Genomic DNA, 24,800 nt, shown 5'->3' with positions numbered 1-24,800 from the left:
CACCATACGGCAAACATTTAACATGTTTTTTCCCTTTGCCAATCAGGGATCAAAGAGGCGGATGAGGAAGAGTTAAAGGAAATAGCTTCCATGCCATACAGCACACATGTCTACACAGTGCCCAACTTTGATCTAATTAAGAACGTGCAGAAATCCCTCACCACACAAGTCTGTGCTGGAGTAGAGGACCAGTTAAGCTCACTTGCCAGTGGCGAAGAAGGTAATATAATATATATATATTATATATATATATATAATATATATATATATATATATATATATATATATATATATATATATATATATATATATATAATTAACTGTACTTGTACTGTATTGTAACTGTACTGTAACCACTTAATTTTTTTTATTTGTTATGCAGTACTGTAATTTTGGAAAAATTCACAGGCAGTTCCTAATTCTTTACTCTTAATGTAACACATTACTTTGGTCTATATTGTACATGTCAGTGAATCAACTCTTGCCTGTTAAACACCATCTAAGCTTTTTGTGCTTGGAATGTTACATGTACAAATGCATTAAGATTATTTATTTTCAATGAATTATTGAAATATATAAATTTTTATTCTTTTCATGCTGGTTCAGTGGTGGAACCAGCCTCAAACCTGCAGGTGACAGAGGTGGCCTCTAAATCTATGCGGGTGACGTGGGATGCTTCTCTGGGTGAAGTGACAGGTTATAAGCTACAACTGGTTCCCATGCTGGCGGGAAGCACACGGCAGGACCTTTATGTTGGACCCACTCAAACCTCTGTAAATGTGAGAGGTTTGACCCCAGAGACTGAATATGAAATCAACCTGTTTGCCCTGAGGGGCCTGACTCCCAGTGAGCCAGCCACAGCTATGCAAAAGACACAGCCTGTCAAAGTCTCATTAGGTGAGTACTGAATGAGATAATGTAGTTAGCCTCTGCAACACAAGTACTCCTGAAAGTTACACTGTCTATCCAAAGTATGAGTAATGTTTGATTTTCTTGTTACTGTTCTCAATTAACTAGGAGATGATTCTGCAAAAGCACTTAAAATGTCATCAAGCTTCTAACCAAGTGATTTGTTCTTGTTTATCTTTTTAGAATGTTCTCTTGGAGTAGATGTCCAGGCTGATGTTGTTCTTCTTGTTGACGGTTCATACAGTATAGGCCTGGCCAATTTTGCAAAAGTGAGAGAGTTCCTGGAAGTTCTGGTCAACTCTTTCGACATTGCCGCAAACAAGGTTCAGATCAGCCTGGTGCAGTATAGCAGGGACCCACACACTGAGTTTTACCTGAACACGCACCATGATCATGGCACAGTTGTTAAAGCAGTGAGGACCTTTCCATACAGAGGTGGTTCCACCAATACTGGTAAAGCCATGACCTATGTGAGAGAGAAAATCTTTGTTGCAAACCGAGGAGCTCGTGCTAATGTTCCTCGAGTGATGATCCTCATCACTGATGGAAAATCTTCAGATGCTTTCAAAGATCCAGCCACCAAGCTGAGAAACAGTGATGTGGAAATATTTGCGGTTGGAGTAAAGGATGCTGTGAGGTCAGAACTGGTGGCCATTGCAAACCATCCTGCAGAAACCCATGTCTACACTGTTGAGGACTTCGATGCCTTCCAAAGGATTTCCAAAGAACTAACCCAATCTATATGTCTGCGCATTGAGCAGGAGCTCATAAACATTAACAAGAGAAGTGAGTTGTGTTTCATTTTCTTGTAATGTTTTAATTTTTAATTTGGGAAGTCAAATTCTTTGCACTACCAGAAAGTCAACATCTAAAGAAATATTTCTCTCTAGAAACTTAAAAAATTTCTTATTTGAAAAACACAGGTCAGAAAACATGGCATCTGATCTCGATCCTAGGGAACAAGTGTAAAGGGTATAATATGCCACCTTTAAAAATAGGGATGCCACAAAATGGGAATTCTGGGCAATAAAAATATTTTTGTGCTTTCTGACACACATGTAAAGAATGAAAAAATATGGTTCATGCAAATTGCAGTGTATTTGCCATATCTTAGTCATCCTGCATTATAAGAGTCAGTACATATTCCTCCATGCCAGGGTATTGTGCAACTAATAAATGTTTTGGCTAAGCATTACATAATTCTTATGTAATAGTCATTTATCACAAATACAGCTCAATAAAGGCTGGTTTAAGACTAGTGGTTACACGTGACATTTTGAATGAGCTGTAATTTTGTTATTTGTAATTGTGTTCCAGGACTCATTCCACCCAAGTCCCTGAGCTTTTCTGAAATTTCCTCCAGAAGCTTCCGGGCCACATGGGCCACAGATGCGGTCAATGTTGAGTCCTACCTAGTCCAGTATAAGCCTGCTGCGGATCCAGATGCAGGCTACATCTCTGTTTCAGTACCAGGAGACACCACTACAGCAATGTTAGTCCATCTCACCCCTGTCACCAAGTATGAGGTCAACGTCTCTGCCCTGTACGATAAAGGAGAGAGTTTTCCTCTCACTGGCTTTGAGACTACACTGGAAGGTCAGTTCTCTTTTGGACCTCTTTTATTTGTTTTTAACTTGACAAATGACACTGAGTTGCAGATGTTTTTAGGCTGAGGAGGTCCAATGAGAAGCATACTTGTAGCAACTAACTAGGGGTGTCGTGATACTTCAACATGAACACTTTACACAGGCTGTTTTGTCCCTGGGATGGAGCCCTGTTTAATATAGTGTTCTATCTCCTCTTAAAGTATTAAAAGACATAACCTATTTAAAATGAAACAGTATTGTGCCAAAAAGAAAATTCCTGCTAAATAAACGTGTAAAGTGAATTTGTCTATCTACAGCCATATTGATTTTATGTTAATAAATACATTCATTCTACACTGATGAAGGGTTTTCCTTATTTTTTGTTGTAGAGCAAGGAACTGTGACTAACCTTCGAGTGTCCGAGGAGACCACAAACAGTTTTCGTGTGTCATGGGCTGCTGCTCCAGGTCCAGTGGTCAGATATAGACTCACCTACGTGCCGGTCAGGGGTGACAGTGCTTTACTGGAGGCGGCCACAGTGGGCAGTGAAACCAGCATTGTCCTCCAGCAGCTTTTTCCAATCACCACCTACAGAGTGAGTGTGGCGGCTGAATACCCATCAGGCACTGGGGCGGAGATGCACATTGACGGCACAACTAAAGAAGGTGAGGGGCACAGTGCAAGAGATGTATTTACCTCTCATAATTGTGTTTTACGTGCCTGATATCCTCCCAGTTCAAACATTCCAACCACACTGTCATTAAGCTTTCAGGAGGGAAATGTTAACCACCAGCATGGGAATTTTCCCTGCAAACTCAAAGCACAACAGTCTGCTTGTAGCTGATGATGTTTGTCAATCGTTACGATGAAAATGACAATACTATTGACAAAGCATTTTGAATTATGCATTTGATTTATGCATGTGAAATATTTTGCAAACCATATCACAGTTGCATATGTAGCGTCATAATCCCCCTACCAGCCTTTGGTCCATATTGTTCTGCCCTAGTAACTTAAACACTATCAGTTAGCACTGAGATATAACTCTGCAGGCATGTCATTAAGCTTTTGAGAGAAAAGTCAGCACAAGTGTTAATGTCAAATGTAGGACATTTGGCTGTGAAAAACAAGATGCAAATCATAAGGGAAAAGATGTTCCTCTGTGTGTGGCTCCAGGTGATGAAACGTTACCCAGGAAATGATCACACTTGTTAACACAGGAGCCAACTCTCAGGGGAAGCAGACGGAAATAAACAAAAGTGATTTTCATTCTCCAAGGCAACAGAATTCCAAACAACTGCTATCACAAGCCGACACAGTTAGCGTATATGGTCCAGCTGCTCCTAACGGGCCGCTTTTACAAATGCAGCTGTGAAACTTTCAACTTCTATTAGAGGCAGCAGACATATTCCAGTGTGTGACTTTGCTGAGCGGTTCATCCAACTCTCATTTCATAATGTTTAGACTTTCCCCATATCACGAATGAGGGAAAAAGTTTTCAGCTTTCCTTTCCTGCTTCCTCAAGAGTTCAGCTTTTTGACATGAGTAAACACTTTTTCTCTGTATTGTTTGCACAAGGAATAGGCAGAACATTTAGGGAGACATTCTGATCTTATCTACCAGTAGAACACACTATCTTTGATTAGGTCAACCGGCATGGCTATTGTTTCTAACTAAATCTGCATGACATTACAATAGTTTTCGTAATTTATCAAAGACTCTCTTCTCTCATTAGTTCTGAGTTAACAGCTCTTTTAGAATATGTACAATAAGGACCAATATTACTAATAAGCACATTACCATACCTTTGCATAGTAAAGTAATATATACAGAAAAACTGATGCTTAATTTATTCTGTTTGTGATCTGCAGAGCGAGGCTCTCCACGAAACCTGCGAGTGTTTGATGAGACACTGTCCTCCATGCGTGTGACCTGGGAGGCCGCTCCAGGCCAGGTACAGCAGTATGTGGTTTCCTACCGACCCACTTTGGGTGGAGAGATGCAAGAAGTGACAGTGAGGGGCGAAAAAACTGAAACTCTTCTCAAAAACCTGCAACCAGACACTAAGTACCAGCTGGCAGTCAGAGCTCGATACTCCTCTGGCCTTGGTCAGCCCCTGGAAGGGACTGGTACCACACTTGAAGGTTAGTGAAGAATGTTGTTTGTATGCATCTCTTGTGCCATTACACAGGAATAATTAGTCACATTCATACATGTTTCCCCTAAAATCTTGCTAGAACTTTCTTTAGTATTTTTACCTTCTTTGTCACGTCCCTAACAACATGTCAGTTTTAGACACTTTGGAGTTTTGGAGTATTACACAAACATTTTGCAATCCTGTTAAAATAGGAAGTGACATTTCCCTGACTAAATCTTTCAAAAAATAAATAAAAAATAAACTTCTGTGCATAGCTGAATGGTGGGGCAGCTATTTTGAGTAACTGTTCAGGTCTTAGCTTAAATGTTTACAGGTCTATTCATGCAATTTTACTGAATCTAAGAATATAGCCCATGTAATACTTGACTCAACTCATATTTGTATTACAAGGCCTATATAATTGATTTTCCTTTACTCATTCATTTGCATCTGACAATCGGTTTTCATAGACTGAATTGTGGTGATCTATCCAAACTCAGTTTCAACCATTTAGCTTTTACAATGGTGCAATATTGTGTCATATCATGTATTAGAGTTAATTTTTTCCTTTTGAAAGATCAACCACCACTTATTTCCCTGCTTCAAGAAGCCTAGGTCAGTTTCAAAGCACTGGCCTTCTGTAACAATAACCAAGCCAGAGCCATCTGGAGGCGCTGTGGCAGTGCTCTCTCTGAAGGCTAGACCTCAAGTCAGCTCACCCCAAGAGACCCAGCTACTGGATCTGCTTAATCAAATAACCAGAAACAAATCTGTACCTGTCTTTCTTAGGCCTGGTGCTAACTTGTGGGGGTTGAAGGCTGTGGTGAATGCGTATTAAGTTTCATAGCTGACAGACAGGGTCAGTTTAAGCAGGAGGCTCAGAAGTTGATTGACAGTGGACCTTGTGGGCTGTCTGTCATGTTTAAAGCAACAGCTTGGTAAAAGATTACATGTGCACATTTTTGTTACTTAGATATTCAAAGAATTGGTGTCTGACATTTGCTTATTTTTGCATTGGGTGTGCAAGGATAATGTTGGTACTTAAAATGGTGCTAAATCTCTAAACCATCACATATTTGCCTTAACTCTGTTGATTTAGTATCTAATAGATTTTCATGGGTGATTTCTGATGTTGTATGAAAGTGTAATATGTAATGTGGATTGTAGAGTTAAAATTACATACTAAGTGGTTTGAGGCAAATGTGTAACGATTTAGAATGTAGTTTGCACAATGCTAACTGTGGGCCATAAGCTTCTATTACTCAAAGAAGCTGAATTTAACACCAAACATGTCTTGACTGATTGATGACTACATTTGGTGTGAAGTGGAAACTAGATTTTTACCAAAGTAATACTTAAAATGCTATTTATGCATCCTTACTGGATGGAGGCTAACTATGTTTGGTTGAAGGCTGCATGTCCTGTAGTGTGAACTTACACTCTTTGCCCTTGCTTGTGCTGCACCCACAGCTGAACTCTGGCTTGGGTGGAACAGGAATTTGGCCTGGCCTATTTGTGTGTGCGTGCGTGGTGATGGTTGTGGTGGTGAGGGGGGATGGTCTGTGGTTATGAGTCATTTTCTCCCTCGTGCAGCATTACCTTGTGAAGACTTGCCTAAAGTGCAGCAGATTAGTCTTCCAGCTCTGCCTGATTGCTCAGTTGTCAACGTTCTGGCCTTTTTCCTACTTTAAACTGAACTGTGCTGAACTGTATGGAATAGCCTGGACCAGTGGCCATCAAAAGCCTTTGATTATGACATATGTGTGATATTACCGTCTTCCTCCATTCATTGACAAACACAGAGAACGTGCTGGGCTGGGAGCCCTCACAGATGCTTTACACAATCCAGTAAACATGCAGCTGCTGGAACAGAGATGTGCTAGAAGTATAACAAGAACAACTTAGGTTGTTTTAGAGATGCTTAAAAAAAGCAAGCCTCCACGCCTAACTTGGAGAAAAAAGCAGGGGCTATGACGTACTTCAATCCTCCCTAGCTGTTTGGATAATAGTGGGTGTTTGGCAGGGCTTTGACCTTTGACCCCTGGGTGTGTTAAGGCTCGCTGAAAGGAGGACAGCAGGCATCCTTACTGGACATGTGCAGACTGCAAAGATATTAGTGCTCTTTGGAGCCATTCATGCTGTCTTGGCAAAACACATTTAACAACTCCCGTAAGCACTTGCCCTGTGGGATGGGAGGCTGTCTTCTTCAGTACTTCTGTCCTCACCTTGCTAAAAATGGGGAAATAAATGCCAAAATCTGTCTGGAGACTGAAAGATTGGAGAAATTACCTCAGGATCCCAACTTATGATCTTATTTAGATTATAAGCTATAACTGACCACTATCACTAATCATCATCTTTTTTGTTCAGTCACATTTGCTGTCTAATAATTGTTTTGACCTTATGAGTTTGTCGAACAACCATTCTGGTAGGTGCAAAGCTACTCTGAGTGTGTTTGCATCTTAAGGGTTTTGAACAAAGCTAAAGTTATACAAAGATGATGACCAAAATGAGCTCCTATCTGAACCTCTGTGGTGAAAACCCCATAAAGGAAATGATTTTTTTAGTTGAAAAAATTAAACAAAAAGAAATGAAGTTTTTGTATTGTGTTAGGAACGCAAAAGAGACACATGTGGAACGTGAACTTTTCAAAGCAAACAGAGAAAGTTATTCCAAAGGGGATCCTGGCTATTTCCCTCTTTCTTTTGAACGTCCAGTTTCACACAGTGAAAAGAAGACAGATTAGGAGAGAAAAAAGAGGGATGTGGAAATTGAATCAGTCTAAATCTGAGTAAAGGGGAGGGAGAAGGCAGCTTCCCCCAACATACTTTTCCACACCACCTGAGAATCCTCAGCCAAGGATGACCCTTTCATCCTTGGCATTTGTCAAAGTGCATAATATGTTCAAGCAAATACTGCATGCTTTTTTAGTTTATGTGGGTGGACTTCAAAAACTACATTTGCTGCAAATGCATTGCATACACAAAAGTTTTTTTGCATTCCAAAATGCACTTCTGGAACAGCTTGACATTTTGGAAAAGGAGGCTTGTCCAAAGCAGAACACAGTACCCGCTGGATTATTCAAGATCGTTTTGAATAGCTTGTTCCAAATTTCTGATGTAACAGTGAACAACAAGACAATATTTTAAGACATGACAAGACATCTACTCAATTAGCAAAAACGTTTGATGTCACTGGGTACTACATTACCATGTTTTATGACAATTGCATGTATTGCAACCCATGGGTAAAGCAAAATGCAGTGAATCGCCCAAGACATGCTGTTGAAGTTTGATTCTTGAATTTTATATAGGAGCTACATAGCTAACCTTTTCCCGTCTTCTCTCCCTCCTTATTCAGTGTAAATTTAAGGGGAAAACTGATTTTTGTTTTACCAAACTATTAATTTAGGAAAATACTAGTATGTGTCAAACGGGGAAGAGGTTGAATTAATCAGCATTTTGCTTAGTTGTGGCAAATGAAGTCATTTTGGAAGAGCAGCCTGCTGGGTTGCTGTTAGGAACTTAATGTGGCACATTCCATCCATCTTTATGTCTTCAAAGAGCCTGTAAGATGGCAGCGGTGTTTGAGTCTCCATGTGCTTTTTTTCACATGTGCATTAAAAATAAGAAAATGAAATTTCACCAGAGCTGCAATGACTGCTAAAGGGGAATATTGTGTGTGTAGTAGCTTGGCATTGGCATTGCGGAAAGATTTGGTTTAAAATTAGACATAGCTTGCTTGCTGATCTGTGAAATGAAACACATTCTTTAAGAATGTGACAACACACTAGTTGTCATTTGGATTAAATGGATTCACTTAAATGGATTCACTTGAACTGGTTAACTGGTTTAAGCATCCAATACTCATTTTCTGCATTAGCCTTGTAGCTCCTGTGCAAAATGACTAATTTTACAGTTGTACAGTAGAAAGGTTTTATTCATCACATTAATGTGTGAGTGGGGACATGTGCACCATTTCATAGTACTGATGTACTTATGGGTATTGTGGAATTTTGCTGATATATTGTGTTTACGTATGTTACATTGCTACATTACAGAAATACATTAATAAAATATATTTTGTTTTGAAAATGCTTGATGCATTTTTGGAAATAGAAAACATCTACTATACTGATATGTGTATATATGCTCATTTTCTCTCCTCACAGAATTGGGCTCCCCCAGAGACCTGATAACCAGCGATGTGACTGACAGCAGCTTTATGGTGTCTTGGTCTGCTGCCCCAGGGCGGGTGAGGCAATATCGTGTTCGCTGGAAATCCCAGTTCAGTGATGAATCTGGAGAGAAGATGGTTCCTGGAGATGTGACCAGCACCCTACTGGAAGGGCTCAGCCCGGAGACACGTTACCAGGTGTCTGTCTTCGCCTCCTATGGTCTCGGAGAGGGAGAGCCGCTAGTTGGAGAGGAAACCACTGATGGTATGTTTTATGCTTTATGCTTTAAATTTTTGCTGACCTTTGTGTTTACTTAGTGAGAAATGCTTGTGATACTGCGGCTAAGTTACAATGTCTATAACCTGTTTGAGTGATTACACAATCATTGATCAAATATTCCTTTCATGTACACATGAAGTGGTGAAGACTGTGTTTCAGTTTTTTCTATATAATATAAGGCTGTAGTCTGTGCTGTGATGATTGCTCTTCAGTGGAAAAAATTAGATGATTGGGGGTGGTGTCAGGGGTGAGGGATAGCGTCACAGAAATGGAGTGAAGGAGTTTTAAAGCCATGCATCTGTGCACCGCAGTCTGTAATTTGGGCCGTATGTCTGAGATGGTGGCTAACAGACTTGGACATGGTTGGTTAAAGAGTGTGCGCCTTTTCCAATTCTTTACAGACACACAGGGGAACACATAGAACGGAAACTTGCATAAGGAAGGAATTTGACACAACTTGAATAGACTTGAGAAAGGTTTTTAGTTTTCTGTCTGTCTTTTGTATCTACTTCACATTTCCTATAGGAGCCTTATCATTTAAATATACAACCACATATATAACTTGCACTATATAACTTGAAACGGGCAGGACAAAGCTGACATTTTATTTTATAAACTGTTTATAATTGCTGTAATTTAAATTTTTTTGACTAAATATGAATCTAACAGTTGCTCCTTTCATGGTGAATTGACCAAAAAATGCTAGAAAATGACATTAAACATTAAAAGTCAAGAAGGTTCATAATGGAATTGTAGTAAAAATAGGCATTGTCATTGTTCAAAATGTGTGGTAATTTGCTCACTAATATATGAAATATGAAGCATTATTGTTCCTATTTCTCCTCTTTCTCCAGCTTCTGCTTCTGCCAAAACACTAACTGTGTTTGATGAGACTGAAAGGTCAATGAAAGTGAGGTGGCAGGCCGCACCAGGAAGAGTGCTGAGCTACAGGGTAACATACTCGCCCCAGTCAGGCGGCAATGAGGTGACCATTAAAGTGCCATATAACACCACCACAGCATTTCTGAAGCGACTGCAGCCAACGACCACTTATGACATCACTGTCCATCCCATCTACAAGCGCGGAGAAGGCAAAGCAAGGCAAGGAGTAGGAACCACACGTACGTTTGGCCCATAATTCAAAGTCAAGGAGTCTTAGATCTGTGCTAGTACTTTTACTGTGGGAGTCATGATGATGTGTGACTGTAGACAGTGTGACATACACTGTATCTTGAACAGACTTGCACTCAAGTAATGCCTGCTCTGCTTTTTTGCATTTTATTTAAAAAGCCTGTTTTAGATGGATGCATTTTATAGAAAGTGTATTTAAATGGGTAATTCATCAACTGATAACATTTGCTCAATTTCCCACTTACATTAAATGCATTCAGTCAACCCTCATGTGTTGTGTGAGTTGGGTGTGTTTAAAAAAAAATGCACATTTCTATTGAATAACTGAAAAGTTTAGCAGTAGTCATATTGAATCCTGAATTATCTGTCCTACAGTACTATACAATGTCAGAAAGCACATACTCAGGTTTATTTAAGATTACTTAACAACTCAACATGATTAAGAAAAGTATATGATGATTTAGGCATGCAGTATGCATGGTACTACTTGACAAGGTATATATCTTCCATTTTTGGTTAGCTATGTCAGTCTTGTAGCTGCAGTGCAAAAATAACAGCAAATGTGTTTGGTTCATTACAGTTGGTGTAAGGGGGAAATGTTGTTAATTTGATTTTGAGTTGCTTTTTGGTTTTGGAGATCTGTTTCGTTTTTCTTGGTTGACGTGCTCTGATTGCTGCTATTGTCCCTCTTTTTCATACAGTGTCTCCTTATAAAGCTCCAAGAAATCTGCAGACATCTGAACCAACTAAGACTAGTTTCCGTGTGACATGGGACCCTGCACCGGGTGATGTTCGTGGATACAAGGTCACTTTTCGCCCTAGCGATGAGTTGAATCTGGCAGAGTTGCTAGTTGGACCATATGACAACACAGTCGTTCTAGAGGAGCTCAGGTAGGGTGGAAAACACTGTTCCTAATTGAAGCTTTTGGATGGTTAGTTTTAACGAGTGGGGTGTTGTAATTTAAGTAATTACTGATCTGGAATTTCAGTCCAGTAAGGTTCTGGGGAGTGTGTAATTTTTTTTTATAATGTCAGTAATAGCAGTTATTACTGACAACAAAAATCCACATCCTTTTTAGTGCTAGTACTTCCTCTAAATTGTCTTCCCAAAGCAACTGGTGTTATCTGTACTAAGTGGTTAGACTTTATTCTATTTCTGTACTCTTTGATTGTAATTTTTAGCTTATTATAATAGTAATATTATAATAGTAAATATGCTTATTTTAATATCATTATTGCTGGTGTTGTTGTTAATAGTAGTAATAGTAATATTTGCAGTTCCACCTAATGGAACAACACAGCTTGTTAAGACAGGGCTGTACAATTTGTTATTGTTATTGAATATGTTCTGCAGTGTAACGATTATGCAGATGTCCAGACTGTAACTTTTTCTGATTGGACTGTCTGTGGGAATTTGTCCAGTTGACCAGTCAAATCCCAACAAATTACATTACACAAAACTTATTATCTAGTAAAACTAATCCAGCTTTTTTTTGTCTTTTTTTCTTTCGCAGAGCAGGAACTAAGTACTCAGTGGCTGTGTTTGGAATGTTTGATGGAGGCCAGAGTTTGCCCTTGGCTGGAGAAGAGAGGACCACCCTTATTGACCCACCTGAGCCTCCACCCATGGACCCTCCTGGTAAAACCACTCTACCTGAGCCAAATACAGGATTTTTTTTGCTTTATAAAAATTAAAGTGTATTGAAGATGAGCTTATTTTCCACCTACTTTGGGAAAAGGGCATTTAATAGGTACTTTTAACATTATGGTAGTTTGGAAAAACATGAAACATTAAATCACTTGCAAAACTTGCTCTTTATACCAAGTATAAACAAATTAGTATTGAAAAACACTTAATGTATTGGAATGTATTTACAGATTTCACTTCAAGCCTGAAAAGCTACAGTTTCAGAAGAATGAGAATATCCACATGCTTCTGGCAAGCAGTATATTTAATATTTAATAATCACTCATTGTTAAAAACACACACACATGCACACACTCACACACAGTGTGTGAAAAAACTCTGTACTGCCATGAAAATATGAAAATATGACAAGCACCAAATATATTAAGCCACTTGATTTAAATATTACATCACTTGTTTTCATTGAGCACAATTTGATGATGTGTTTCTCTGATTAATACAGAGATTAATACATCAGTTATTTGTTGTTGTTTTGGGCCATTTACATTGTTTATTATTTCCAATAGATTGATTTGCATTTTAGCATAAGTAACATAATAGCTGTAATTGTTCCACAGCCAACAAATAAGCATTAAGTATGTAGCATCTGTGTCTTCTGCACATACTTTAACACCTCTTAATATGCCAGCATTTAATTTTTACCCTTCCCTTTTCAGGCTTTAATTCTTTAGTGCTGGTAAAAGGAATTATGGAAATCTCTCTGCTTTCAGTTAGATGCTGAGATATTTATGTAGTCTATGGCTGGTTCCCAGCCCAGCATGCAGCTAAATAAATGTTATGGTATGCAATGACAGTCTACAGATGCTGACTCTGTACTTAAAGTGCGCTTCGGCCCAGCAGAAAAGAAGGGCAAAAATTTGTGCTGCTTTAGCACTGGTAATAATAACTGTAGTACATCTTATGTTTTCATGCATTTAAGAACCAAATGTACAAATGTACTCATATATTCTTCTTTGTTCTGTAATAAACCACTGTAACTGTACACCTAAAACTAAGAATGACCTTAGTGTGGCCAGCTGATCCAGTTCTGATCCTTTTTAACAAGTCTTTCACGCCTTTATTTTTCACTTTTTGACATAATGTGAATCTGTATCAGTTGTTTTTTTACATTATGTCAAAATGTCATCTTAAATGGACCAACATTGATGTTCCGTAATAAAGTCTAAAGCATTTTTAGAATCTATAATTCTAGCATACACCATCTATATTGGATGATCTTACTAAATTTAATGCATGTGTATACTTACACTGCATAATTTATGAAAACACAATTAACTTCTCTCAATATCAACAAATATGTAATATTAATTAGTGCTAGTAATGAATAATTATTAGTACTTGGGTTGGAATTGGGAGCATTAAATCCGATCAGGAAACCTATACCTAAAACTTCTACACTGCAAACAGTTCTGAGAGTTGTTTTTGCCGCTGGATGAACTGATGGATGATTCAATGTCATACAAACAATTTTTTCAATTGCAGAGACAGCACTGTCCATAGAGCTTAGTGGAACCCTGGTGAGTGGCCAACAAAGTGGAATTTCATGCGCCACTTTGCAGGTGTCTGGAGCCACAAAACAAAAAAAAAACTGTGAAGGAGGAATGCAGCATAATTCAGAAAGGGCTTTGCTCATATATCACTTGTGGAGAGGCCCTCTTCTGTTTGGAGATTCTGAGACCATGTCAACCCCGGCAAAAAAGGCCTCCAGGGCGGGATGCCAGAGACTTTGGATACAGCAGAGGAAGATGTGGGGGGAAGAGAGAAGACATAAATCTTTGTGCAAACTGTCAATTAATTCTTCCAGAACAGAAATAAAACAAAACAAAAAAATAGCAGCTTGTGATATGTGTATTTAATGTGGTGATGCCTGATGTTGTTATTTTGGCAGTTACTTTTGCAGTTTGTTTTTTTGTGTTTGTTTGTTCTTCCCACATTCATCTTCTCTTTTAACTAAGCCTGTTTTTTATTAATTAGTTGGATCTTGCCGAATCTGCCTGTTTGCTTTTTGTCTTTGTGTGACTGGTGTCCTTCATCTTCATCTACACAGATGCTCAGTGTAAAACCACAGCCAAGGCTGATATAATCCTGCTAGTGGACGGATCCTGGAGCATTGGCCGTGTGAATTTCAAAACCATCCGTTCATTTATTGCTCGTATGGTGGGCGTCTTTGACATCGGCCCTGACAAGGTTCAGATTGGTAAGCCCTCTTGTGATTACATTCACTTTACTTTGGGACTAACTCTAACTTTAATCTTCACCTAAAACCAAAATCTATCTCTTACTGTAGCCCTAAACCTAACACTCCTGAGAACCAGCTGAGTTTCACAAGATACTTTAATAACAAGTTGGACATCTGTAAAAATTTGCTGCAGCCTATAGTGTACTATCCATTTAAAGTGAGGCAGAACATATATAAAACAGTGTGAATGTAATAAGATAAGATAAGATAATCCTCTATTAGTCCCGCAGTGGGGAAATTCTCAGAATAAGAACATTCTAGAACAATGTGAATGGAGGAGAACAGTCTCACACATTTGCGAATGTTGGCTTTGTGTACTCTTGACTTGAAATTGTAAAAAAAAAAAGGATTTATGGCAAAGACAATAATATTTCTGGATGCCAGATGTGAGAGTTCTGCTCTGGGCCCCAAATTGAGTTATTACCTGGAATTTGCAGTGGTCCTTCCCATAAATGTGTAAAGAAACCAGATCTACTCCCTGATTTGCAGGTTTGGCTCAGTACAGTGGAGATCCCAAAACTGAATGGCATCTTAATGCACATGCAACCCGTGAATCCCTGCTGGAAGCTGTGGCCAACCTGCCTTATAAAGGCGGAAACACCATGACAGGTATCATACCTTCCTGTAGGTTAGCCAGTACTCGCGTTGGAATGCATTTTGAAGAAAGCTTTCTGTTTTTTCAGAAGTGGTAACTTTATAGGAGAAAGTAAAAATCTTCTGTTCACATCACATAATAGTCATTTTAAATCATTTGGTATGTTCATCATTAAGTATTAAGTAGCATTTTTTTTCTTATTCCTTGCTTCTCAATAGGTCTAGCTTTGGGTTACATCTTGCAGAACAACTTCAAACCAAATGTTGGTCTCCGGCCTGACGCGCGCAAGATTGGTGTCCTTATTACTGACGGAAAGTCTCAGGATGAGATTGTGATCAGCTCTCAGAAACTGCGGAACGAGGGCATCGAACTTTATGCCATTGGTGTGTATTTTTTATGAGCAGTTTCATGTGTACCAAGTTTGTTGATATCATATTTACTTTGGTGAATGTAAACTTCTGGTCAGTTCTCCTTGTGTGCCACTGATGAACATTTAAATTTCTGATTATTGAAGGAACATTTCCTTTAAACAAAGATAAACCTAAATTGATAAATAGCAAAAACAAAAGTACGTATTTGATCATTTGGTGTTTGATGTTTACTTCTTTATTTTTACGTTGAAGCTAGAAGACTAATGTAGCTAAATATTCATGGAAGCACATGTTTACCAATTAGCGTCGCTCAAACTGCATTAATAAATCATGACACGATTGCCTCATTTGTTTGACAAAGGGTTGCAGATATCTTAAAGCACAAATGTTCTTGTTTAAAAATAACATACCACATAAAAAAGTATATCAGGTATTACTGAACAACTATTATTCTTGCTCCATTGTAAAAAAAAAATAAAAATAATAATAATAACATTAGGAAAAGATTACCAATAATCCTTTCTGATTGATTCAATTTGGCATTTGGGGAAAAAGGTAAACTATGACTTAAAAGGATAAATGATATGAAAGGATTAGAGATTAGAATACACTTAGTACCAGATAATTGGAAACCTGTTATATGGACGGTCTGCTATTCTACTTTAATGAATGAAGATGAGGCATTAGACATGATGTGTTTTGCATTCAGGTGTGAAGAATGCTGATGAGAATGAGTTGAGGTCTATTGCCACTGACCCAGATGAGATCCACATGTACAACGTAAATGATTTCTCCTTCCTGCTGGACATTGTAGATGACCTTACAGTCAATCTCTGTAATAGCGTCAAAGGACCAGGTAACTTCTACATGCATGCATCATGTTAAACTAAGCTTTGTTTGGCTTGATCATCAGTGGCGTGGTTCTTTTTCATGTATTTATTTGATATTTTATTTCATATTTCTGACATGAAATGATAGTACCTGGTAAGTCACTAATAGAGACAACTAACTTACTAACTAAATTAGAATAAAACATACTGTTATTAGCATAGCAAACTATTAATAATAATAATAATAATAATAATAATAATAATAGTATTTTGTATTATTATTATTAATAATACAGCAAACAAATTTAAAAAAAACTTTTTGGAAGTAGATCATGTTCTCTACTTATCATCATATCAAATCATGTTATTAAAGGAAATGAATTTTGTCAACTTTTTTGTCAATAAAAGCTTATTGTACTACTTCTTACCCCAAATTCCATAGGCTATTGATAGTAACATTAATATTGTGCGTTGGAATGCCAAACAGTGACTAGATTTTACTTGCAAAGCAGAGACTGGGAATGATCTTCTGTTGTAGTATTATAGCCAGAGTAAGACTATAAGAGGAGGCAAAGATTATTAATCAGAGTTGCATGGCTTGGCTAAGCGCACCTTCTCAAGTGATTGCCAACCCTTGCGGATGTTGCTTCTTGATCCTTTTTGCCAGTTTCTTTCTTTCTTTTTTTATATAGATTTTGCTGCAAGCATAACATTGTCATAACTCTATCATGGAGACTGTAGGTTGAGCTTCAGTCCTCCCTGGAGGATAACAGTGATTTAGCACAAAGTACAGGGTTACAGTGAATATGAAGCAGGCCTTTCCTGGAGGCTGCTGATATATGGCCCACTTAGCCTTTTTTAAGAAGCTAATACGCCTTAGGTAGATTTGTAGCTAGTGTATTTCTTAGTTTGAAAGCTGTTTGACACACCAGGTTACATTTTCTGCTGCTCATGAACCAGGAGGAGGCCCAGGGACGCCAACAGACCTGGAAACTTCAGAGGTGACCCACTACTCCTTTAGGGCCACCTGGATGCCTCCGGATGAGCCTGTGGAGAGGTTCCGTATTGAGTATGTCCCAATGGCTGGAGGCAAAACTGAAACGGTGAGTTTTAAATGTCATTTCACCACTGTAATATCCTTCTTTAAACTATACAGTCTATAATTATTAGACGTCAAGAGTTATTACTGCTGTTTTCTTAAATTTTTTTTACTTGTAATTACTTATTTATAACTTGTCAGACAGACTTACCAGACAGATTAGACAGTTAGTCTTTCCACCATACTCATTTACTTAAAATGTTTTATTTTATTTTATAGTTTTCCATAAGCTCATGAGACATAAAAATTAGAGTGTAAAAGCAATGTAAAAGTGGCTACACATCGGTTTTATGCTTTACTGGATCTCTTACAGTGGAAACAACTACTGTTATGTAATAGCTCAAATTCATACTGCTATGGAAGGCTTAAGTGAACAGTAAATCTAATTTCAGTCTTCCCAGGCTAGAAATAATTGTAAGCATCACACTGATTTCACATATGTCAGATTTTCAGAGGACAAGGCCCAAAATCCTCAACAGCCTTAGAGCCCTATGAGATTCCCCCACCCCCCATCTTCTTTCTTTTATTATGTACATGGAGCCTCAGGTTGACAGGTCTATTTGTTTTGCGCAGGTGTATGTGGATGGCGAAGTGAACACTATTGTGCTGAGTAACCTGACTCCCATGACCGAGTATGTTGTCAACGTTTTCTCTGTGATTGGTGATGAAAGCAGTGAGCCTCTAAAAGGCACAGAAACCACATGTAAGTTACAATTAAAAGGTAAAAGTAACAAACTAAGGTTACTTCTACTTCTACTACTTCGACTGCACTTTTGAGCTCTGTGAATTCTGACCACTATCCAAGGCAAGAAATACTTCATAAGGCTCTCTTTCTGGTTTTGAAGTTGTAAAGGTGTAAATCTTTATATCAAGTGAGTAATGTTAGATAAGTGCATCTATTGCACATTGCAAGCTAACTGGATAAAACAAGCTGTAACTCTAAATGTTATCTAAATGTAAACTAAAAGTTACATTTTATGACATAGATAACCAAATTAAGAAAGACAGGAATAACTTTCAAAGATTATACATAATGTTAGATAACTAGGTAGTAGATAATTATGCAACATTACATGTTAGTTAGCTGGCCAGATTAAGCAATTCTTTGGGACAAATCAGGTTCTTATATATACAGTTTGCAATCATAATTATTTAACCGCCACAGCAAATTAGGCTTATTAGCAAAATGTACTAACTGTCAGCTGTTTGCTATGAACCAATCAACCAGAAACAAATGAAATACCTCCACTGCAGTCCCAAAATCAACCGTTTCAATAGAATTCCTCAAAAGAGCACATATCTACAAATCAAGAGCTTTGTTGATGGCATCAGATGTGCTTGCGATACAACTCATCAAATACCTGGACTGATAAGGGGTATGTTGAATGTAATTTTTGATTTTGTTAAAAATACAGGAGTTGTCCAAAAGTTCAGAGAAGAGATCATTGCCTTCCTAAAAAAGAAGCAAAAGCACTAAATGTTCCTGGAGATACAGTTAGAAGCATAGTTCTCAATTTCAAAGAAAAGGGAATTCTTACTACACTACCTGGACTTGGGAGAAAGAAGAAACAATCACCGGCTGCCACCAGATTCCTGCAAGATTTGGTAGCAGCAGGCTCTAAGGTTTCAGTTTGCGTGACTGCTGTGAGAAAGCTTTCAGAATTTTTTTGGTGGGACTTGAAGCCGGTTGCAGAGATGCAAACCCAAGAATATTTGTGAGGTATTATGAAGAATGGGCTAAATATTTCAGGAATGCCTCCAGTTCTTCAGAATTGTGAAGAGCCTTTTGTAAATGGTTTTTCACAGAATCTTAAAAAAAAAAAAAAAAAAAAGGATTGTCATGAGTCAAATAACTCTTTTCAGTACAATGTAGCGCCCTTTTGCTTAGAGTGTAGAGTAAAGGAACAGGTAACATGCTTGACCATGGTAAATGCTAGAGCTCCAGTATTAGTGACTTTTAGAAACTAGGTACATGATGCTTCTGTATACACCAAAAAAGTGTACTTGATTATGAAGTGTGTACACGTCACATGTTAATACAGTATTATATCATAAATGTATACTAATAAGATCACGTGGAATGGTATACGCGTTTTAATAAAATAATTTCACAATGTCACATTTGTTCATCCTACTTTAACATAGTGCAGTTATGTTTAGTATCGGCTTCACAGAGAAGCCTTCAGTTAATGTTAGAATGGCACTACCATATTGATTTTCTTCTGAAAAAGGTTGTTTTCATTCATTGTTTAATGTTAATGGTGTCGCTTTAACTATCAGATACAGCAGCTGGGCAATTAGTAAGCAAAAAAAACATTTATCTCCATCCAGGAATTCATCCTAACATTGTACTTTCAGTCTTGTTATTAGCTGATAAAGAAAACTTAGGTAATTTAATGTGATGAGAAGTACACTGAATGTTTTTATTGCCCTCATTCGTTTTATAGTTTATGCAAGTTTGTTTTAATATCTTAACTACTATGTTTATAATGAGCATTATAAGACCTTTCTCAGTATCGTAAAAATTCACTTTCATCGTTTTGACTTGAGCCACTTGGAAGTGTCAGATGTGCTTAGGTCATTGTGGCTTTCTTTATTGCCAAATTGAGCTAACACTTCAGCTTGGATCGTTGTTCTCCTGAGTGGCCGCTGCTTGTAACGTGTGGCAGTATTTCTGACTGCCTGTGGTAGTGTGTGTGATGTGGGATGGTAACAGCTTTCTTTGTGGATTTCCTTTAAGCTGTGGTTTCAAGCCTTTTCACACAGAATCAAAGCATTAGATATGGATTATGACACTAATAGATGTAAGAAATACCAAAAACTGTAACCTTAAGGCTCCCTAGATACTTTCAGTTCTTTGAGTGAAAGATATGAGTTTCTTTCCTGTGAAACGTATTATTATCACGCCCCAGTTTGTCAGTGTGGACCATATCAGTGTTTTCCAAGTAACGAATGAATGTGTATGTATATGGAGAAAAAAAGTAGCAATTTCTGAAATTCACCTATAACTTGATTGATCTGAGCTCTCTGTAAATAAAGCAATGCATGTACTATATTTGTTTTTAACAGCTGAATCTTTTGACACACTCTGTACATATTTCTTCTACAAAATGACTACTAGGTCTATTTGGATGGTGGAATAAATCGGTCTGCATAGACAAACTGGGGCTTGCTAATGCCACATATAGTCCATAGTTATATCTGCATTTTCACAGGAAAAGACAAAAATTGTATTTTGTACTGATGTATAGGACACTATACCTAGTGTATGCATACTATGCATACCTATCGCAGTATGCACAGTGTCCTACATGTGTCCCATACACTGCCTGTATTCCATTTCTTAATTGTGATTTCTTAACTCTAGGGGATGTTCAGTAACTTGGATATTTGATCTATTTCCCTGACTTATACTCTTTAATAATTTCCAGTTTTCAGTGACTGGACCATCCAGACACGTCACTAGAAGTATACCACAGTCTCTAGAGACACATTTACTTGACTTAATTCCAGGCTTTTCAACATATGCACAGCTATGGCATTGGACAAATGTTAGCTTTTGATAGTACAGAGGTCTAATGCCATAAAGGTTTGAGCTACGGCATAGTACGGCTATTCATCTATATCCCCTGTGTTTTCTGTTGATTTTATAGTGCCCCTGCCTTCAGTGAAGCGCATGAACGTGTATGATGAGGCTTTGACCAGCATGCGTGTGAAGTGGGAGCAGGCAGCTGGTGCCACCGGCTATATGCTTCTGTACAGTGCCATTAACGCCACTGTGCCCACCGAGGAGAAAGAGGTGAGTAACCATGAGCCACATGCAAATGCTCAGTCTGCCTTTCCACTTTCTACTTTACGTGACCTTGACAGTGTGTAGATCAGAGCTTCTGCCAAAGACCCCTCACACACTCCAGATGGCAAAACGCAGCGATTGCAGAAAATCAGGAAGCTGTGCTTTTTACAGTGCTGTTCAGGCAAGGTCTACAAAAAGCAGACTTTCTGGACTTGAGAAGGTAATGGCAAGGATTAGATCATGTTGGCTTCATGAGGCCCTATTTCCCCCACTGAAGTCATTGAGATGATATGAACCAAACAGAATTTGAACAGATGCTCGATAATTTTTTTCTGTTCTTCTTTTGTGGGCCGTAAGAATTATTGCTGCCAGAAATCGCCCCAGACGTGTAGTCAGTCATTGCAAAGCAGACATACCTTAGGAATTAATCAGGGTATGTTAGTTTACACTTTGGACCAGGCGTTCAAAAATGTCTGCTTGACAAGTCTTGTTTGTATTTTTTTCCCCTGCTAACATCCGGTTTCTGACACTCTCTCCTGCAGATGAGAGTTGGGGCAGATGTGAACGATGTCCAGCTGCTACAGCTGCTCCCCAATACAGCCTACACACTTTCCCTGTTTGCCCTTCATGGGGAAGCAGCCAGTGATCCCCTCATGGACCAGGGAGTTACCTGTACGTCAGCCGACCTAAAAAATTCTAAGCAATTCGAAACATGTCTTACAGTTATTGCTCATCCTTCACTGAGTTATTAATCATACTCTCTCTTTCTCAATTTCTGTACTTTATCTACCTCTCTCTTGCTCTCTTTACTTTTTTCCTGTTTATTGTCTCCTCTTTATACTTCTTGTCTTTGTCTGTCTTTCCATCTTTCACTGCTGTTGTTTCTGTCTTTTCCATGCTTTATTCTCTCTCTTCTTATACTCATATATTTTACTCTTTTTGATTTTCTCTTTATTTCTGTATCTTTTCTTTCAGTACCTCTGCCTCCTGCTGGTAAGTTGCGGATCAAAGATGTGACCCACAGTTCCATGCGTTTAGACTGGGATGCAGCTCCAGGAAATGTCAGAAAGTACATTGTCACCTACAAGCCTGAGGGTGGAGAATTGAAAGAGGTATTCAATATTAGAGCCCTTTTTCTATTTTCTTGTAACTCACAGGAAAACAATTCATTGAATAAGCAGAAGCAGATGTTAGTTCACACGTCATATTTCATTTGCATTCCTTACAGTGTTTAAGGGAATGGAACTGGACTTCAGAGTGTTGAGATGTTTAATGATGTTGAGATGTTTAATCACACATTTACAGAAAATGTGTGATTAAACATCTCAACACTCTGAAGTCGTATGTGAAAAGGACTATCAACACAAACATATAATTTCAAAATGTTTAGGTGCAGGTATACTATTCCTAACTGAAAGCAAAAAAGGTATAAAAGGGCTGAAGAACCTTATTTCAAATGTAGTCATCAGTTGCAGCATGTTTGGTGTCTAAAGTATTATCATGTAAACGTTATAGCATCAGTTGCCACACACCACATTGAGTTGTTACATAACAATAATAATTTAAAAATGGTCAGATTTTGTGCTTGAGAAGATTTTTTTTGTCCTTTGTTGAGAAGTACAGTGTAGTGTGGTCACTTAGTTGACAAAATGCATAACCAGTCTGCGTTTACCAGTCTGATATATGTGTGCTCATACATAGTCTTATATCTTTCAAAACATTGATAGTAATTGGGCTCATGTATGAAAATCTAAAGGGTGATTAAGAAAACAGTTCCAATATTATAAGTTGCACATGCCATTTGATATTGATTTGGTTGGTGTTCAATCATCAGGTTGAGGTTCAGGGTGATATTACTACTCTGCCTCTCACTGGCCTACGCTCTCAAACCGAATACGATGTTACTGTGACTCCAGTATATGATGAAGGTCTAGGAAACCCAATGATTGGCAGTGAGATCACAGGTAAACATTTGATATATTTTTTTGTCTGGTTGGACATTTAAATAATGTGTTTTTCTATAATCATTGAAAGTACAGGGTAATTGTTGTTCTTAATGTAAACATTACACTTAAGTGACATACTTCTTTAAATGTTACCACAGAATAAATTATATTTGTATTCAGTTACATAAATCTCATACTTACAAACACAAACTTAGTATAGGTTGTATGTTGAGTATGTAATGTAATGTAAACAATTCCATGGCCACAAGTGTATAAAACCAAGCACTTAGGAATGCAAACTGCTTCTACAAACATTTGTGGAAAAATTGGTTCTTGGGAGCTCAGTGAATTCCAACATGGTACCGTGTTAGGATGCCATCTGTGTAACAAGTCCAGTTATGAAATGTCCCCGCTACTAAATATACTACAGTCAACTGTCAGTGATAATATAACAAAGTGGAAGCGATAGTGAATGACAGCAACTCAGCCACAAAGTGTTAGCCACATAAAATGACAGCGGATCAGTGGATGCTGAGGCGTATTGAGCGCAGAGGTTGCCAACTTTCTGCAGAGTCAATTGCTACAGAACTCCAAACTTCATGTGGCCTTTCGATTAGCTCAAGAACAGTGCATAGAGAGCTTTATGGAATGGATTTTCATGGCCAAGCAGCTGCACCCAAGCCTTCACCAAACATCACCAAGCGCAAGCGTCGGATGCAGTGGTGTAAAGCACGCCGCCACTGGACTATAGAGCAGTGGAGATGTGTTCTCTGAAGTGACAAATCTAACTACTTTGTCTCAGATGGACAAGTCCGCGTTTGGCGGCTGCCAGGAGAACAATACATGTCTGACTACATTGTGCCAAGTGTAAAGTTTGGTGGAGGGGGGATTATGGTTTGGGGCTTTTTTCAGTTGAGTTGAGTTCGGCACTGTAGTTTCAGTGGTAGGATCTCTTATTGCTTCAGCATACCAAGAGATTTTGGTCAATTTCATGAATTTTCCCAACTTTGCAGGAACAATTTGGGGACGGCCCCTTCCTGTTCCAACATGATTGCGCACTAGTGCACAAAGCAAGGTCCATAAAGACATGGATGAGCGAGTTTGGTGTAGAGGAATTTGACTGGCCTGCACAAAGTCCTGACCTCAGCCCGATAGATCACCTTTGGGATGAATTAGAGCTGAGACTGTGAGCCAGGCCTTCTCGTCCAACATCAGTGTCTGACCTCACAAATGTGCTTCTGGAAGAATGATCAAAACTTCCCATAAACACACTCTTTAACCTTGTGGAAAGCCTTCCCTGAAGAGTTTAAGCTGTTATAGCTGTAAAGGGTTGCCCGACATCACATTAAACCCTATGGATTAAGAATGGGATGTCACTCAAATGTCTCCCACTAGATACATGTGCATATACTTAAAATAGATATCTGCGACAAGCCAAATGCTGCCTCTACATGTACACGGCACCTTTTGCCCTAAAACTTTGCCTGGTGATGATGGTTATGAGACATTGTAGTACATTTTGAATGTCTCCCATGTGTTTGGCCACTTCACCTCCAGGCACTGTGAATGTGTATATTTCTTTCATCAATCATTGCATGGGGAAAGTTTCTTTATAAAAGCCAGATGATTCTGTTATTTTCACCCTATTACAAAAAACATTTAGATTTTTTACAAAAAAGCACACAAGTGTTCACAAACACATTTGGCCACACTTTGACCTAAATGTCAATGACTAGATACCGCTAATCATGTTAGTAACCATGTACTCTGTCCACACATACAGATGTGGTTCCTGCCCCCAAAAACCTGAGATTTTCTGAAGTGACACAGACATCGTTCAGAGCGATATGGGAACATGGAGCCCCAGATGTAGCCATGTACCGACTTGGCTGGACCAAGAAAGGAGAGAACAACTTCCAATATGTAAGTTTACTTGAGCTGCTCCAAAACAGTCCCTGAAGTTATTTCTTATCCAGTGTAAAACTTAGAGGCTTTTATGA

The 24,800-nt window shown here is 38.4% G+C and overlaps 1 protein-coding gene across 8 annotated transcripts in view; it reads left to right on the top strand.

Annotated features, from left to right (window-relative positions):
• col12a1b (collagen, type XII, alpha 1b) overlaps positions 1-24,800 on the top strand; it is an 83,229-nt gene that overhangs the window by 9,924 nt on the left and 48,505 nt on the right. For 4 of the 8 annotated variants that reach the window (XM_072686998.1, XM_072686961.1, XM_072686958.1 and 1 more), the window contains 21 exons: positions 47-220; positions 607-897; positions 1,093-1,695; positions 2,227-2,505; positions 2,885-3,160; positions 4,367-4,639; positions 8,804-9,073; positions 9,943-10,209; positions 10,921-11,110; positions 11,734-11,858; positions 13,975-14,124; positions 14,656-14,775; positions 14,980-15,144; positions 15,842-15,988; positions 16,923-17,065; positions 17,635-17,764; positions 20,715-20,860; positions 21,397-21,526; positions 21,830-21,966; positions 22,689-22,818; positions 24,584-24,723. In XM_072686998.1, the coding sequence (XP_072543099.1) occupies positions 47-220; positions 607-897; positions 1,093-1,695; positions 2,227-2,505; positions 2,885-3,160; positions 4,367-4,639; positions 8,804-9,073; positions 9,943-10,209; positions 10,921-11,110; positions 11,734-11,858; positions 13,975-14,124; positions 14,656-14,775; positions 14,980-15,144; positions 15,842-15,988; positions 16,923-17,065; positions 17,635-17,764; positions 20,715-20,860; positions 21,397-21,526; positions 21,830-21,966; positions 22,689-22,818; positions 24,584-24,723 (4,286 nt within the window). Of the gene's footprint in view, positions 1-46; positions 221-606; positions 898-1,092; positions 1,696-2,226; positions 2,506-2,884; positions 3,161-4,366; positions 4,640-8,803; positions 9,074-9,942; positions 10,210-10,920; positions 11,111-11,733; positions 11,859-13,974; positions 14,125-14,655; positions 14,776-14,979; positions 15,145-15,841; positions 15,989-16,922; positions 17,066-17,634; positions 17,765-20,714; positions 20,861-21,396; positions 21,527-21,829; positions 21,967-22,688; positions 22,819-24,583; positions 24,724-24,800 lie in introns of those variants that run through there. The other 4 variants (XM_072686989.1, XM_072686982.1, XM_072686965.1 and 1 more) reach the window with 3 other exon arrangements.

This window comes from Salminus brasiliensis, chromosome 1 (genome assembly GCF_030463535.1).
Source record: "Salminus brasiliensis chromosome 1, fSalBra1.hap2, whole genome shotgun sequence".
Lineage (NCBI taxonomy): Eukaryota > Metazoa > Chordata > Actinopteri > Characiformes > Bryconidae > Salminus > Salminus brasiliensis.
The sequence above is the reverse complement of the archived record's forward strand: the minus strand, read 5'-3'. Positions and strand labels throughout refer to the sequence as shown.